This window comes from Bidens hawaiensis, unplaced genomic scaffold (genome assembly GCF_021521415.1).
Source record: "Bidens hawaiensis isolate Kalapana, Puna unplaced genomic scaffold, B.hawaiensis_p1.1 tig00012479_1, whole genome shotgun sequence".
NCBI classification, from domain to species: domain Eukaryota; kingdom Viridiplantae; phylum Streptophyta; class Magnoliopsida; order Asterales; family Asteraceae; genus Bidens; species Bidens hawaiensis.
In genome coordinates, this window is record NW_027492022.1 from 141,939 (window position 1) to 159,806 (window position 17,868).

A 17,868-nucleotide genomic window follows, 5' to 3' on the forward strand; every position below is an offset into this window, starting at 1 on the left:
TATTTTTAAATTGATGTCTATGTAGCTCTATCATTAGCATCCTTGAGTATGTGCCTCGATCTTACATTTGAACTTGTTGTTAAAACAAGGCAATATCGCAAAATCCTAGGAGTGTTGAGCCGGTTACGCTCATACAAATCGTTCCAAGGTAACTTAGTGATTTACTTCTAAATCGACTAGTGCATATCTCATATTCGAAGTGTTTAGGTGTTCCAACTTTAGTGAAAAAACGTTCTTTGTTAAAGGCTCGGGTAGTTTCGAGTTTCTTATAGATCTAATTTCCAACCGCTCGACTCGTTTACGCCCCGTAAAACAATAGCTGGACTCGTTTACATGTTATAATTGAATAAAAATATCTAGAGATTATTATTATTTGTGGTACGACAAATCCTGACTCAGAAATTCAAAACTTGACATTCATTTCTTCCATTTGTTGATACGATCGCCATTTGTACCGTCACCCGTAGGCGGCGGACCGGCGTCAAATACGTGGCGGAAACAGTCGGAAATCATGATGTTAAAATCAGTACTCCATCGCACCACCACAATTCACTCTTTACGTTGTAAATTCAACACTATTCCACATCGAGAGGTTCGTCCGTTCTTAATTATTATTATTACTTCATTATTAGGGTTTTGATTGATTTAATAACGAATTGAGGTTTCAGATGACCACCGGAACACAAAGTATTGTTTCTAGGCTCAAAAGCTCCGGATTACTGCAAACCAAAGGTTTGATCGGAGGCAAATGACCTGATGCCTACGATGGACGGACTATTGAGGTACTCATTTGTATCAAATTAGGTCTAATTATCATTTTATTAGGTGTAATTAACCTAAGTAACAATAATTATGCATTTGTTATTAGGTTAATAATCCTGCTAGTGGTGAGGTTATTGCTTCCGTTGCTTGCATGGGAGAGAAGGAGACTAAGGATGCTATCTCTTCCGCCTATGAAGCGTTTGGCCGTACGAATTGTTTACTGATGAAATATTATTATTGAGTTTGCATGTGGTTTATGTGATAGGATGTTAATTTCTGTGTAGATTGGAGCAAGCTTACTGGTTCCGAAAGAAGTAATCGCCTGCGTAGTTGGTAATAGTTTTTGATATTGTAGCTAGTTTGTTTACTTATAAGTTATGACATTACTTATGAATAGTTAACTTGACAACAGGTATAACTTGCTGATGGAACATAAAGAGGAACTTGGAGAGCTTATAACTCTGGAGCAAGGAAAACCTCTAAAAGAAGCAATTGGGGAGGTATGGATATGGATATTACACATATTGGATATGTTTTTTTGTACTGATTTAATATTTGTGGTTATTTATGTGATTTTCTCGAGTGTTGCAGGTTGGATATGGGGCTAGTTTCCTTGAGTTCTTTGCAGAGGAGGCAAAGCGTGTTTATGGTGATATAATTCCATCAACACTGCCTGATCGCCGTGTTCTTGTTCTAAAACAGGTCGCTTATTTCATGCAAACTCTTTGTTATTATAAACATCTGAATTCAATATAGGTTGTCATGTTCTTTGGGAATTAAGTATAATGATGCATGCAAAATGCAGCCTGTTGGTGTTGTTGCTGCAATAACTCCATGGAATTTCCCCTTGGCAATGATTACTCGGAAGGTAGGATTTTACTATTTTATACATTAATTAACATATCAACCCGGCTCGTTTTGACCCAATACCCGTATTGCTAATGTGTCAGGTTGGCCCTGCTCTTGCATGTGGGTGTACCGTGGTGATAAAGCCTTCTGAGTTTACACCTTTGACTGCGTTAGCAGCAGCTGAGCTGGCGCTTCAATCTGGAATCCCACCGGTATGTCTTATAAACTTACCATCATGATATATAATCGTATTTTATGTTTTTTTAAAATTCATTTGTATTTTGTAAAATGACAGGGTGTGTTGAACGTGGTGATGGGAGATGCTCCTAAAATAGGAGATACTTTGCTTGAGAGCACACAAGTAAGAAAGATAACATTTACTGGCTCAACAGCTGTTGGAAAGAAACTGATGGCTGGTGCAGCCGAGACTGTTAAAAAGGTATCTTTAGAACTTGGTGGTAATGCACCTTGCATAGTCTTTGATGATGCTGATCTGGAAGTGGCACTGAAAGGGACTGTAAGTAATTCACATTTTAATCATTAACGTATGATATCACATATTGTTATTATTTATGACTTATCAAAATATTGTATTAAAAAGGTTCCTGTGATTTCAGTTGGCAACCAAATTCCGCAACAGTGGACAGACATGTGTATGTGCAAATAGAATCCTTGTGCAAGAAGGTATAAAAAGAAATTATTTCTAAATCACAGCGTGATTAAAGCTTAAATGTGACATTTTTTTTTTTTTTTTGCTTTCTACCTGTTTTTATAAATAATCTTTTTGTTTGGATTAAGGTAATTTGAATATTTTTTATGGTTAGTATGTTTATCTGTTTACGTTTTTTGTAGGCATATATGAGAAGTTTACAAGTGCCTTTTCAAATGCTGTTAAGGACCTTAAAGTTGGCAATGGTTTTAGTGAAGGTGTGGTTCAGGTAATCAGTTTATACATGTTACTAAAGATAGTCAAATTGACCAATTTGTATCCTGAGTATATGGTTTTTCATTGTCTGCAGTATATAAATTTCTTAAACAAGTTAAAACAACTTTAGTATCAGCTAAAATTTAGAGTACTTAATAGGTTCTGAATATCTTTTGCAGGGGCCACTTATCAACGAGGCTGCTGTACAGAAGGTTCTATATTTTTTCAAAGTTTCAAAATTTTCATCTTGAATACATTTGAATCAATTTAACTTTTGTTTTCGTTAACTTGCAGGTTGAGTCATTTGTGCAAGATGCTATCTCAAAGGTATGATTTACCACATAAATTCAAACTTATGTCTTCTTGTTTGCTTTTTTGGTAACTTGTATCAATCCAAGAAGTATTATCCTAGAACATTGACATCCAACGTGTTTACCAAAACATGCAAATGCCAAAACTATCCTCCATTAACTATTGTTGAACACAGGGAGCAAAAGTTCTCGCAGGAGGTAAGAGGCATAGCCTCGGGTTTACTTTTTATGAGCCTACAATTATAGGTGATGTCAAGAACGATATGCTCATAGCAAGGTAATCTCAAACTTTCTTTCTTAATATCATGTTAGTTCATTGAAATTGTTGAAAATTTTATTTTGAATATTTGTTGGTACAGGCAGGAAGTATTTGGACCTGTTGCACCTATTATACGGTTTAAAACCGAAGAAGAAGCTATACGGATTGCTAACGACACTAATGCAGGTTCTTTATAGGATTAATTTCATATATACCTTTACAAGCTAGAAAATTTTCATATATAGCCAACCAAAACTAAATATATGATATACAGTTATACCCCCTAACTTTAATGAACTTTTACTTAATGATCATTCTACCACTTTTTCATTATATCTGGTTAAACGCTATTTCTTAATCGGATTTTGATCGACATCAACGACGAGCAAGCGAACGGAACCGTTGTCTCTCTTTTGTTCTCTCAACGACAGATAATTGAGCATTTGGATCTGTATGTTCAAGTTAAACAATCGAACCAAGTTTAATCGCATGTGATTAAACAATAGGCAATCGAATATTTTAAAAAAACTATTGTTTATGGGTAAAATAAAAAAAATTAAGCTAAAATTAGGTAAAAAAAGAAGAAGCTAAAAATGGGTAAATAAAAAATTTTAAAGTTCAAATCCATATATGAAATTTTGAAGTTAAAGAAAAATAAGAGTAAAATAGACATTTAATATATTGTTTTTAATGAATTTTGTATATTTAATATTTTTACCACTTTGTAAGGGCATATGAGTTGTTAAAACATATGCATACATGTGCAGGATTAGCTGCTTACTTTTTTACAAATAGTATCAAGCGTTCGTGGCGTGTATCTGAGGCTCTTGAGTATGGTATAGTCGGAGTCAATGAGGGATAAGTTTCTACAGAGGTAAGTTTTTCATTCGACCTGTTTTGTTGAAATTGACCTGTTATCAACCAAATGACTTAAATGGATGACATGCAGGTGGCACCATTTGGAGGTTATAAGCAGTCTGGATTAGGACGGGAAAGGTTCCAAATATGGATTGGATGAGTACACCGAAGTAAGTACCAAAAACACATGTAATTTGACCTGTTTGAATAGAACATGTTCTGAAACATGTGTGCCATTGTTGGTTATTTGCAGATCAAGTATATTTGTATGGGAAACTTGGGTTGATTCGGGTTCTGAGATTCGCGTTCATTGGTTAGCGAGGCGGAGGTTGTTCGAGGGTGAGATAGGTGTAGTAGAGATGTTCGTGGTTGGTGAGATTGTATGTTTTTTTCAGAATAATTGGTGTAACCTGAATTGTGTTAGCTTGCTTAATAAATAAACTGGTTTGTTTTGCTTTTCAAACACTTGCAGTATCTTATTCCGGAGCCTATAGAAAAGTTTATTTACAGCACAATATATTTCAATTACATCCTCATTACCGGGGATTGTAAAATTGGTTATTTTGAAGTGATACTTTAAAAAAATAAGTTGTTTTCATTAGAATTAACAAAATATGTAAAACACCCCAAGCTGCTTTGCCCGAATGATGTATTGCTTGTGAGGTTATATTTTTTCATACTATAAACTTATATCCATCGTTGTTCTTAAAACTTATACCGGTACGAATTACAATGATGTTTACAAACAATGTAAACGCTCATTAAACGCTTCTGTATATATTATATTCAAAAATGAAAATATGGAACCATTTTCAAGGTTATTATTAAAGTTATAACAAAATAAATTGAATAAATCAAGGATGCTAATTGCTACATATATACTCATCTGATGATAAAATAGAAAGTTGCATCTCACATTTATTGTTTACAACTGGGATACTTTATTGAGGGTACAAGTATATCTATAGATGAACAACTGACCCTGCAAATCAAGATTTATGATTGCAGATATGAAGGATATAACCCGCTCAACAATCAAAGACCGGGCTTTCTTTTATGCTCCAGTTAGGCTGCGTAGACTCCCAACGCATAGGTGTGATCTGCAAAGCCTTTTTATGGAATTTAACAAGGCTTGCTCGGTGCCCAATACTTATGTATGTGATTCCTGCTTCATTAACTTTATCATACAAGTGAGCCTGCAAATATAAGCATGTTAGTCAATAATATTTTAACCTATGAACGGGTCAACTCAGACAAGCCCACAAAAGGCAGCTTAAAAAGAAACAGTAGCAAAACTGTATTTATGTGACATATTTTTGTAATTGTTGAAAAGAATACTAAATAGTTTCGGGTGAACTGATACGAAAAAGCCCGCTACCCTGCCACCCATATATGATATATCTGTCTGTTAGTATAGTTATGTTTTAAAGTTTAGCCACAAAGGTTTTAAAAAAAAATTTAATTTAGTACAGTGTTCATTTTCAATAAATTGACCACAAGTTTTATATGTTTAAAGTTTTGCTACAATTTTTTTTTATATAAATTTGAATCAATATAGTTTTCAAGTTTTTTAGACTGACCACGAAACTTTTGTTCTTTGAAATTTGGCCACAACTTTTATAAAAAGTCTACGCAGGTGTGTTTAACTTTCTTTTTTTCTTGAAATTTTGGTATAAATTTTGTGACGAAGCGACTCGATATCGACATGGTACGGTATTTGTTTCTATGGTTTTTGATCATAGTAAAACACTTGTTGGTATCCTTTTGGGCATATCACGGCTTTATTTGTTTCTATGATTTATCAATTGGATATTTGGATGTAAAACATGTGTCAAAATCCTTTTGTCATTATCACAACTATATTTCTTTGGCTCTTTTCTTATGGTTATCATACCGAATGCCAGTACTGTACAAGTGTACGGTAACGTAGCAAATCGAACCGATACCGACTGAAGAATTCCCACTGTAACACGAGAGGCAATCCTTGTTAACATTATTATTAGTCAAGAAATACCTCGTTGTCTTCATCTAGAGCACTAGTGGATTCATCCAAGAGAACAAGGTCCGGTCGAGAAAGCAACAAGCGTGCAAACGCGAGCCGTTGCTGCTCACCAAGAGAAAGAACACTGGACCACTCATTAACCGTATCAAGACCGAACCGTGCCAACACGTAGCCAAGACGTACATCTTCTAAAGCTTTTACTAGATCATCTGTTTTAGGCTGCAAAAACGGTGCATCATTAACTTCAGGCCCCGATGCATCTTCAAAAAAAGGCAACGAACCTGCAAAATCCCATTGTGGAAACTGAATACATAATGATGAAACAAGACATTGTTCATGTTCGTTCGTTTATTAAATAAATGGATATAAACGAACTTCCTGCCAAATGGTTCACGAACATTTCACTGAATGTTTGGTCCATTTACAGGCCTAGTTCTTATAAGTACATGCATACCAGCTGATTTAGATTTACGTGGTGGAGAATTCTGAACACTGGGCCATGTGGGATACAGCAACTGTTGTCGAAGGGTGCCTAAAACCATATAAGGCCTTTGTGGAAGGAAGAATACTCCTTTAAATTCCCGGTATTTTGATCTTTTTTCATCACTATGAATGTCAACCGTCTTACTTGATTCATCGGGTGTATATTTAGCATAAAATGTGATCTTTCCTCTACCCGTACGCCAAAGCCCAGCAATAGCTCTTAACAAAGAAGTTTTCCCACTCCCACTCGGTCCAGTAACCTGCCATTGAACCAACACGGTTAGTTAGTTAATTAATGGCAAAAAGTCAACTATGAAGTTGACAATGAGTTCTAACCAGCAAATGCTCATTGCTGTGAACTGTCAGTGATAAGTCTCTGATAAGTAGGCCTTTGTTTGCGGGAGTTTGTACGGACAGACACTCAATCTCCAACAGCTTTTGTGCTTCTAAAGATGATTTGGAGGGAAAAAAGAGCGAGTCTTTGACATTGATAAAAGTTAGTTGAATCTCATCAAAGGGTTCAAGAGGGTCATTAGTACTCGTGTAATCCAACACATCATCAAATTCCCCTGCATGATTATATACAAGTTAGGTCTCAGATTTTGAAGTTGGATATATGTAGGCCTGTAAACCAACTAAACGTTCAGTGAACTGTTTGTGAACCGTTCGACAAGAAGTTTGTTTAACAAACATGAAGAACAGTTGAATTCGTTTATATTTGTTTGGTTACGTTCATTTATGTTTATAGTTAATGATTGTTTAAGTTCTTTTGTTTGTGTTCGTTAGTTCATGATAGTTTAAGTTCGTTTATATTTTTATTTTGAATTTATAGGTTTGTTACAATTTAGTCTAATTTTATTTACCTATAGGACTAACAGTTTGATGTTCACACTTACGTTTAATTGGTTTTCGATTAGATTCGTTCATCATGTTCAGTTATGTCGGTTCGTTTACACTCTTAACGTACGAGTATAAACAAACACGAAAACATTCATTTTCTTAACAAACAAGCACGAACAAGAAACCCCGCCGTCTAATGATTTTTTTGTTTTTATCGTTTGTTTGGTTAAGGTTAAACGAACGAACATGAACATGAACATGCACTATTTGTGTTTGTTCGATTCTTTTACAAGCCTAGATATATGGCTATTACAAGTACCTAGTCGTTCAATGACAGCTGAAAAGGCACTAATTTCCTGAAACTGATAAACAATGAGGGAAAAATCTCCAAGAATATGACTGAAGGCAGAAACAGACTGATTGATAACACCAAATTCTATCTGCCCTGAGAAATACATAGGTGAAACAACTGCAGCAGGAAGAATCTGAATCACGTGGCGATAACTAGTTGTGAAAAACTCCAGATTTCTTGTAGATATCAACAATTTCTGCATATATTTCACAAAAATATATATATATAAAATGTTATGAAAAGTAAAGTTTGTATAATTGCATGCTTGTAAACAAACCGAACGTTCAATGAACTGTTTGGCGGAGTTCGTTTAGTTAAACGACTGAACATGAACACATGCTTTGTGAAGTTCATTTGTTTCAATTCATTTATGCCCGTTAGTTTAAGTTGTTTAAGTTCGTTTGTTTACGTTTTAATTTAAATTTTCAGGCCCGTTACAGCATAGTGTTATTTTAATCACCTTTTTAAGCCCAAAACGTTGTTGTTCATATTTATGTTAAATTGGTTTTTAGCTCAGTTAAGTTCATTCATCTATGTTTAGTACTTTAGTTGCATTTGTTCATTTACATTTATGACGTGTTCGTTTATATTGTTAACGAACATAACCAAACACGAATAGGTTCATTTTCTTAACGAACAAACACAAACACGGTCAAGAAAAGCTCGCTCGTTTAATTGTTCGTGTTTAATCATTTGTCCGGTGAAAGTTAAACGAAAAAACACGAGCAGTTCGTTTACAAGCCCAAAAGTTTTAGATCTATATATAAGGATTCATACAGTGAAGTTCTCAAAAGCACGTCTGAACATCTGCAAAAGGAGTTTAAACTCATTTTCCTCGCCACCATAAAACGCAATGGACTCCGCATTTTCTCTAACGCGTACGAGCCCATAACGGAAATCGGCTTCCATTTTCTCTTGCAAGAAGTTTAAGTTTACCAGCCCCTTTCCAAGGAAAATGCTGATGGCGGTTCCCGCAACTGAATATACTAAAAGCACACCAAATAGAGGTGGATATATGCTATACAATATGTTGCTAAAAGATATCAAATCCACCAATGCATTGAAGATTATCAAAGAGAACGAAAGTGCCGTGTCTGTAAAAGAACCTAGATCATCAACAATTCTTTGATCTGGATTATCAACCATTGATAGAGACTGTATATGATAAAATGTCTGATTCTTGAGGTATCCTTCTAAGTAATACTTAGTCATCCAAGATCTCCATCTCAACGCAAGCGTTTCTCTTGCATAATCTCTTATCACAAATATCTGCAAAAACCATAATATGATTTCCTGCCTTGAAGACCACTTGTCTAGCGTAAGTCCTGGTCCCACTGGTTAGCAGGGTATTGCATGGTCACGAGTGGATGTTATATTATTGTAAGTAATGTTTATGTGACGAGGAGCTGATTCAAGAGTTAGCAGACTCTTACATGGCAGGAAAAAGTCAAACTTAAAACGGGCCCTTATTTACTTTCGATGCGTTATTAGTTTTAGTATTAATAGTTGATTTCTTTATAAACTCACCTTAAGTACTCGTTTTATTCATTCGGAAATATAACAGTTTTCTTTGAGAATTTATTTTTCTAGCTTCCGCTCTGCGTGATCATGTAATTATGAATGCAACAATTCCACCAACAGTGGGAAACAAAAATCAAGTAGACATATGATCAATACCTAAAAGAATGCAGCAATGTGCTCACCGGAATTCCACCAGCAAACGCAGCGATGTAATACAATATTTGTTTCTTAAACCGTGCTTGATCTTTCTCTAGCATAATGCATGGGATTAACGTACAATCAGCAAATTATCATTATCAAATATGTACATGAATAAATAAATCCTTACCAGCAAGTGCATTATAGAAGTCACGACCGAGAAAATTAAAACCGACACTGATTCCTGTGGTTCCTAACGTTAGGACAAACACGGTAGCCAGTCTTATTCTGGCTTGTTTTTTATCATCAGAAAACCAATACGGAGCAGCGATTTTATAAAATCTCCTGAACAGCGTGGGCAGATCAGGGGCCTTTCGAGGCGCATTCTGATGATTAACAACAACAAACAAAACAATGTATATATAATTTCAAACATATACAAATTGATCAAAATCATAAATGTAATAATAATAATAATAATAATATATACCTCCTCGGGTCGTTGTGGAAGTGGTGGGATAACAGGAGGATCGGCGGGAGACGTTGAAGAGGTAGAAAGAGGTATGAATTTGTGTCTTTGTTCCATCTCCAGAAACTTTTGTGATGGAATAGCCATGATGAGAATAAGATTGTTGTTCAAACACCATCACCATGCATAGAGGTGGTTAATTGTTATTGTTATTGTTATGTGTTGGATAATTAATTAACGGTATTTTGAAATAAACCATATCATACCCTCCATCGTGTGTGCGGTTATCATGGTTTTAACCTTTTACAACTTATAAATAAAACAGGTTATTAATGTTTTAATTGATCTTATTATTATTAAGAACTAAAAATAAACTCAAACTCAACTTTCTTCATGCTTTTCATACTCAATAAAATGACTTAACATTTTTCACACATGCTTTGATTGATCATATTGTGGATACATGTATTGTTCGGTCCACTGTAACGATGTTTAACTTTTTTTTTTCTCAAAACGATGATATAAGTTTTCTTGAAAACGGATATGTATTATAAAAAAGTATGTTTTGGCATCATAAACGACTTTTGGACGTGTAAGAAAAAAAATAAAAATTTTATACCGACACGCATGTGTAAAATTTCCGCAACATGGATTTTAGAAAAAAAAAAAAGATGTGTGTGACATCGAGTACCAAGTCAATTTTTTAAATTGATTATTATTAACATAATAACATCTTTAAAAAACATAAATTTAGTATGATGTAATGATGGTAAAATATAAAAAGCTATCGTCGACAGCAGGGTTCGAACCTGCGCGGGCGAAGCCCAACAGATTTCAAGTCTGTCTCCTTAACCACTCGGACATATCGACCTTTTAATAACTTGTTTTACAACATTATTTTTGAAGTTTTATTTCTGAACATCCAAAGTTAGGAAACTTTAAACGTCGACCAATTGTTAGATTGAAGGTAAATTTTGTTTATTTACTTACTGAATTAGATGAAAAAATGCAAATATGAATTGATAATAGGAAATTTTGATTTTTATAATCCAAACAATAATTATAATTCTTACTATTTTAGTAGCAATCCCAACTTTTAGTTTTGTTATCAATAACAATCCCTACTAACATATTGTTAACTCCCTTAATTTGTGATGGCGTGACGTGTGATGTGACAATTACGTTATGGAGGGTCGTTAAAACATGTCATACAACATTAATTTTAGAGCATGAGCCATGAGGTACTTGAGGAGCCGGGGAAAGAGTGAAAAAAAAATGGGGCCGGCCGGGAATATCGCCCCATGGGTTGTCCTGGCTAATTTTTTTCACAGAAATCGGGGACTGCTCCCCAATCAATCTCGGTTTCATTTTGAGTGGTTTGGGGTTTTGAAAAGAAAACCGGAAAAACAAAGAAAACACTGATGTGACATGTGAGATAAAATGAGGATAATGGAATAACGCTGGAGGAGTCCCAATGCTCTTATAATGTTATTTTTTAAACATCCAACGTTAGCAAACCCTCTTTTAAAAACGCGACCAATTACTGGAAATAAATTGAAATGACTTACCAACAGGGAACAACATTGTTCATAGTTATTCATCATATTATAAAGGCGATCATTGCGGGTACCATATTCTATCGTTATTTCAATACCAACACAAATAAACAACTTTCAAATATGTTATATTACTAAATAAACTATGTACCATGGAATAATCTTAGAATCCATGTCCATCATATAAATACTCAAATGTTAATTAACTTAACTAGAAGAAAAATTAAACAAGCTTCACTAGAATCACCTAGCATATCTTGAAGTTTGATCACTTCTTCGCGGGTTTCTTCACATCTTGTTGCTTCATACTTTGTGGCTTCGCATTTTGTTGCTTCACATTTGGTTGCTTCGCGTCTTGTTGCTTCTCATCTTCTTTCTTGCCTTTTTGTTGCTTTTGTGGCCTCTTGCCTTTTTGTTTCTTTTCCTTGTCCTTTTTTCTCTTGTTTGGTTGACCACGTGTACGTGTAAGCGCAAATTCTCCAAGCTTGTGTCCTACCATAGCGTCTCTAATTCGAACCAGGCGATGGCGCATTCCATTATGAATAGCGATACGATGGCCAACCATTTCAGGAATAATCATAGATGCGCGAGACCAAGTTTTAATCAAGGGCTTCTCACCACTTGCATTGAACTTGGTCATCGCCTTCTTCAAATGATTCGCTACAAAAGGGAGCTTATTTATAAACGGTGGCATTGATAATCAAACTTCCTTCTTTCGGTATCAGAGATCTGTAAACCATTTTAATGAATCAGAAGTTGAAATTCATTATTAAACCGTCATGTGTCTTGCCGTACAAGGAAGAGTCTTGGAGTGCAAGTAACGTTAATCATCTTAATTATTTTTATTATTTTATTAGAGTAATAGTTATAGTCTAAACAAGTTTGTGTTTAGCTATACATACGGTTGTAATCAAGTTACGAGTTATTTTCTTGATTAATAAGATTGAAGAGTTTATTACAAAATTAATAGTTTTACTCAAATACGTTTATATATCAATTCACTTGCACCATGATCAGACAATGGAATTCATTAGAAACAATTAAAGCTTACCGTAATTTGGAGTTGTCGACAGTGAAGAAGAGATAGTGTCTGAAGAATAGGCCTATAGTATAGGGTTTAACAAGGGTTTAAGCAATGGTCACACTTGGTATATCAAAAGTATTAAAACCACCCTTCAACTATTCAACTTGCGCGCCACGGCATGAATATTTAAACCAAGCCCACACATGTGATTCATAAAACCGGCCCCAATCATGTTTGATAATCTGTGGACCCACATCCAGTTTATGTAACATTATTTAACATTTCAAGCATACTAAATTATATTAGTATGCATTATTTGTGTGTTGAGATTCCAATGATTTTCTATACGTAATATTATCAGGAAAACAATATATATAATAATAACAATTTATAATTTTATTTGGTCATTTACTGCTTTTAAACTTTATATATATATATATATATATAAAGAACTCTTAAATTATTTAAGAACTTAAAGGAACCTTGAAAACTAACGTTTTTTATATTTTTTTTTGTATGTTAACGTTCTTTGAGAGTAGTTTTATCATTTTCTATATCTATATCTACGATTACAATTTTGAAAATTAGTTTTTATACATATCTATGTTTTGTTTTACACCTATGTAAGTTTGTTTGTACATAAATTTTACATATATGTAAACTTGTGATTAATATATGTAATCAAACTTTTTTATATAAATTATGATAAAACTACTCTTAAATAATGTTAATATATAAAAAAAATTAAAAAATTATTTGGTTTTTAAGGGTTCCTAAGAGTTCTTAACTTTTTTAGAGTTCTTAAATGATACCAACCCTATATATATATATATATAGGGGTGAGTTAACGTACAAAAATCGCTTATCGTACATTACATACGCGACTTCCTGCACCACCGATTCTAATTGAAATTAAAACTGCTTAGTGGCATAATTGTAATTAACCTAGAAATACTTAACGCATACCCATCAAAGTCCACCATCGCGACCATCGTCTACTGTCATGAGCACCACCATCGTCCGTCACTACCATCGATCGTCGGTCACAGGTCAGTTAAGCAATTTCCAATTGAAATTGAAATTGAAATTGAAATTGTTGATGAGCCTAATTGATCAATTAACCTTGAAATTGATCCAATTAATCGTCAATTTGAAGCTTTCGTCGATCAATTTTGAGTTTTGAGTTCTGGGTTTTGACATTGAACGCATTAACATTAAGTTTATACGATCTGCTTATACGTTCTGTTTAAACATATTATACGTTCTGTTTAAACGTTCAGAACATAATCAATTAAACTTTAAAAGTTCAGTACAAAAAGTGAATACGTTCTGTTTATACGTTTTTAAATAATGTTGTTTATAAGTTCAGTACAAATATTATGTTTAGACGTTCTGAAACAAAACGGAATACCTTTAAACGTTCTGACCAAAAAAGAACATCTTTAAACGTTCTAATACATTCAAAGAAGACCTGGGTGTTCAAAAAAGTATTGAAGTTCTGATAAAGTTTAAAAGTTCTAAGAAGTTCTGGGTGTTCAAACTGGTAAAGTTTAGAAGTTCTAAGAAGTTCTGAGTGTTCAAAACTGATAAAGTTTAGAAGTTCTAAGAAGTTCTGGATGTTCAGAACTTCTAAAACTAACAAAAAAAAAATTAAACACCTGTAAACATGAAATTGAACATTGAAATCACTTCATATAATCTCATAATCATCAAACAATCGTCAATCGACCGTTAATTTGATCATTGATTCGATCATATGAACAAAAAATGAACGTTTGCAACTGGGTTTACTCAAAACTCAAAATTGATTAATTGAAACTTCAAATTGATGATTAATTAAACCACTTTCAAAGTTTAATTGATCAATTAGTTCAACAATTTAAATTTTAATTGGTCAATTTTATCAACTGACCTATGAAAAAGGCGTGACGAGGAAGATGGTGTTCACGACGGTACCGTCGACGGTCGCGACGGTAGATGCAATCATTGGACGGTGACGGTGAAGGCGTACAGAATCGGTGGAGCAGAGGATCAGAACGGTCGCGTGTTTTTTTGAAAATCGATGGTGAAGAAACTCGCGTACCTATTGTACGATAAACGATTTTCATATTCCATCCTTTACCTATATATATGTGTATATATATATATATTTTTTTTTTTTGAACAGCTAATTTTTTTCCACCAATTTTTACCCCAATGTGTCAAATGAGACTAGAATCCACAATCATTTAGTTGAAAATCATATATTTTTGCCACTAAACCAAGCTAATGGTTGCAATTTAAACTATTGTACTAACAATGTTCAATCCAGATTTAAGGGGATAAAAGCCATTCAAATATTTTTTTTCTCATTTCTATAAAGTTAGAGAAGTTATTTGTGTAAAAAAACATAGTTTTAACTTTTAAATATATATTAAATAGTTACACTATTTTTAAGACTTATTGTACCCAAACGGCCCAATAAGCCCACGTGAAAATATTAAACATTTTAGACAGAAATCTCAGGCCCAATAACCTTTTAAAATATTTTGATAAATTCCAAAATAAATAAATAATAATAATAATAATAATAATAATAATAAACAAATAAATAGGAAATTTGAGTCCATTTAGTTGAGGTTTTGGTCACTTTTGGTAAATTTCCAGACAGTTAGGCTAGCAGGCCCAGTAACATTTTCACTAATCTTTTCAGGCCTAATACCCAAATATACTTTCATATAAGTTTAGTACACTAGGTAAAGTGACCAAAATGTATTTTGACACACTTGTGCCTAACGTCCGCTCAATAGTCCAACACTAAGCTATTTAAGGCCTAAATCCATACTGCACCAATTTTGCCACTCTAATTTAATAACATCGATTGATAACTTGATTTAAAATGATGTTTTATATACTTACTTACTTTCATGGGCTTAATGTAAGGTCTAATACTCTAGTATTAATCACTATTTTGGGCCTAAACCCACTATCTGCATGACCCACAGACCCAATGTGACTTGTATGTTTTAGTGACTTAGTTTTACTTGTGATACAATTATGAACTTGTCCTTAAGTTAATATACCTCATAGGATTTGATTACCAACTTTGATTATCAATGAATGATACTTATGTACTCAGCGACCTATTTGAGACTTAGTCAAGGACAACCTTAGTCTGGCACAACCAATGCTTATTGTATATAAATATAATGTTAACATATTATTACTTGATAATTCAATAGGAGATTCTCATAATTGTTATTGATTTTTGATCGTTTGATGTGCTATAAGATACTCTCGTTGCAAGTTTGTCTGAGGATGATGATTCAGAGGGTGCCAACCGATTTCTTAGGCTTAGTTGTCTACTCGATACCTTGTGTCAGATACACCATACACCTACATTCTTCAATATTTCGTCAATGGTTGTATAAATTATCTTCGGGATACATCTGCATTTTGGTTGGGAATTTTCATTAACATCTTGCAGATAAATGAATTTCATATATTTCTTTGAACATTATAATAATAGATTAATAGGTGTAAAATTATACCACATTAACCATCATAATAATCTTTCTAGTTATTGTGGACGTTTTTTCTTTGTTTGCATGTAGTGTAAACGAACCAGACCTTGAGCGAATTATTCGGCGGGAAGTTTGTTTACATCAATTCTTTCACTAAATGAACGAACAATAACAAAGAATTATGTTCGATTATTTAAATAAACAAACACAAACATAGGTCAGTTCAAATTGTATTTGTGATCGTTCTTTAATGCATTTATGTTTATTCATTTACATATTACCAATATGTTTATTCATTTACATTAATTACCGAACCAAAAAAAATTAATCGAATAAAATGTGGCTACAATACTAATTTTTTGCCTACCATCACTCAGTCTTAGAACAATCACAAACCAAATCATCTTGATGTACACATAAACACTTCATTTGACACATTGTTTCCAACAAAAACAAAACAAATTAAAAGATTGAACAAGAGTTTCTTTGTATTTGTAACAATCCGTAACTTATGTTACTGTCTATATTAATATGTGGCGCCTACACATCTACACTAAATTCATATATGCCCTAAATTTGTGACGGATTTTAATGACAATGATGAGCAATTGAAAATATATAAAAAAGGAGATCAAAACTATGGTGTGGCTTTGATGAGGCGGCTTTCGTTTGACGATGGTCCTACTGAAAAATACGATAAATGCCAGGACAGTGACCCTTTCCGTTTCGACAACAATTATTGATGATATACGCTTGCACGAAATTAACTATATCTAGGCCAAGTAAATGATCATGGTTTTTAGAATTGAATCATTGATCAATCATTCAACCACATCTCTTATAGCTTATTAATATATTATAGAAAATAATATACGGCCTGAAACAATGTTTTAAATACCGGTTTATATCAAATAATGATATGCCTCCGGATTTTAACCTAGTGGCCTTTCATTTCCTATATCATCATCAAATTCAGTTTGTCGTCGCTCAAATTCACTACCATCAATCATTAGTTCATGCGTTCCAAGTTCATTCTCAATAGAAGTTCCCGTATCCAAGATCAGTTTGGCCAGGTTCTATCCCGAATACCTGAGGACAGTGGACAACCCGTTCACTCTTTTCAATTATTAGGTTATGTTCATTATTGTTTACATTATAATCAAAAAAAATTTATGAGGTAGTATTGTAGTTTATTATATACAATGATATCTCTTAAAAAGAGTTCTTTGTTTTATTAAATATTAATGATGATCAAACTAAGTCACCATTTATATTGATTATTTCTTGTATTGAAGTTCCATTTTATTGAATTATGGATTTTAACATTGGTTTGAAATTGCTAATATTTTTATAAACTGTTGACTAGTGCATAGAGCTATAAAAGGAATCTGCTAGTGGCAAAATTTATGTTTGGTTGGCAGAGAGATACTTTTGTGTTCAAGGAACCTTAAGACGGTGAGTTCTAACTTTAGACTCATAAAACAATTATGTCATCATAATACATATTTTAATAGTAATATAATATTCCATCTCATACGTGACATGAACACTTGGCAATTGGCATGTTATGAAAAAGAGGACGTGACATCATATTTGATGTTTGTCATCCTAACAAACTCGCAGAAAATTCATGAACCTTATACCCAAAACCCAAAACATGCAAAAATGTTTTTCATAGGTGTTTGAACAAAAAGGTTGCTTTAAATTTCATGCTGAACAAAGATGGCTACATATATGAAAAAAGATTTTTCATAGATCACTTCTTTCTCTTTCACTTTGATAATCAGATTCAGTATTATCAAGTTCTCATTTATTAAGGAAAAAACAAGAATAAAAATAATATATACAGAGAGAGATTTTTTATTAGTGTATAGTCTTGCATTATTAAAAAATAAAAATTAAGCGTATGTTATTCCGTATATGTAGCATATATGTATTCATTGTAAAACTAAAAAGTTACATATGTTTGATATAAGTAGTTAAGTTAATAAAAACAATTGATCATATTATGAACAA

At 33.3% G+C, this 17,868-nt stretch overlaps 2 protein-coding genes and 1 non-coding gene across 3 annotated transcripts; 1 reads left to right on the forward strand and 2 right to left on the reverse strand.

Annotated features, from left to right (window-relative positions):
• Window positions 1-407: 407 nt before the first annotated feature.
• LOC143541249 (succinate-semialdehyde dehydrogenase, mitochondrial-like) lies at window positions 408-4,427 on the forward strand. Its single transcript, XM_077034124.1, has 18 exons — window positions 408-592; window positions 669-782; window positions 869-968; window positions 1,047-1,095; window positions 1,175-1,262; window positions 1,354-1,464; window positions 1,568-1,630; window positions 1,713-1,823; window positions 1,907-2,128; window positions 2,229-2,295; window positions 2,464-2,549; window positions 2,716-2,748; window positions 2,831-2,863; window positions 3,024-3,124; window positions 3,207-3,292; window positions 3,874-3,980; window positions 4,056-4,134; window positions 4,218-4,427. The coding sequence occupies exons 3-16, from the start codon at window positions 914-916 to the stop codon at window positions 3,966-3,968; spliced, it is 1,200 nt and encodes a 399-aa protein (XP_076890239.1). The 5' UTR covers window positions 408-592; window positions 669-782; window positions 869-913; the 3' UTR covers window positions 3,969-3,980; window positions 4,056-4,134; window positions 4,218-4,427.
• A 469-nt stretch (window positions 4,428-4,896) lies between these two features.
• LOC143541225 (ABC transporter D family member 2, chloroplastic-like) lies at window positions 4,897-9,959 on the reverse strand. The gene is made up of 9 exons (XM_077034104.1): window positions 9,791-9,959; window positions 9,491-9,686; window positions 9,345-9,412; window positions 8,419-8,910; window positions 7,609-7,837; window positions 6,786-7,018; window positions 6,421-6,709; window positions 5,979-6,247; window positions 4,897-5,160 (listed from the first exon to the last, which is right to left on the reverse strand). Exons 1-9 carry the CDS (start codon window positions 9,914-9,916, stop codon window positions 4,993-4,995), a joined length of 2,070 nt encoding a protein of 689 aa, XP_076890219.1. The 5' UTR covers window positions 9,917-9,959; the 3' UTR covers window positions 4,897-4,992.
• A 598-nt stretch (window positions 9,960-10,557) lies between these two features.
• On the reverse strand, window positions 10,558-10,639 carry TRNAS-UGA (transfer RNA serine (anticodon UGA)). The gene has a single exon. It is a non-coding gene; the product is annotated as a tRNA-Ser (tRNA).
• Between the last annotated feature and the right edge of the window lie 7,229 nt (window positions 10,640-17,868).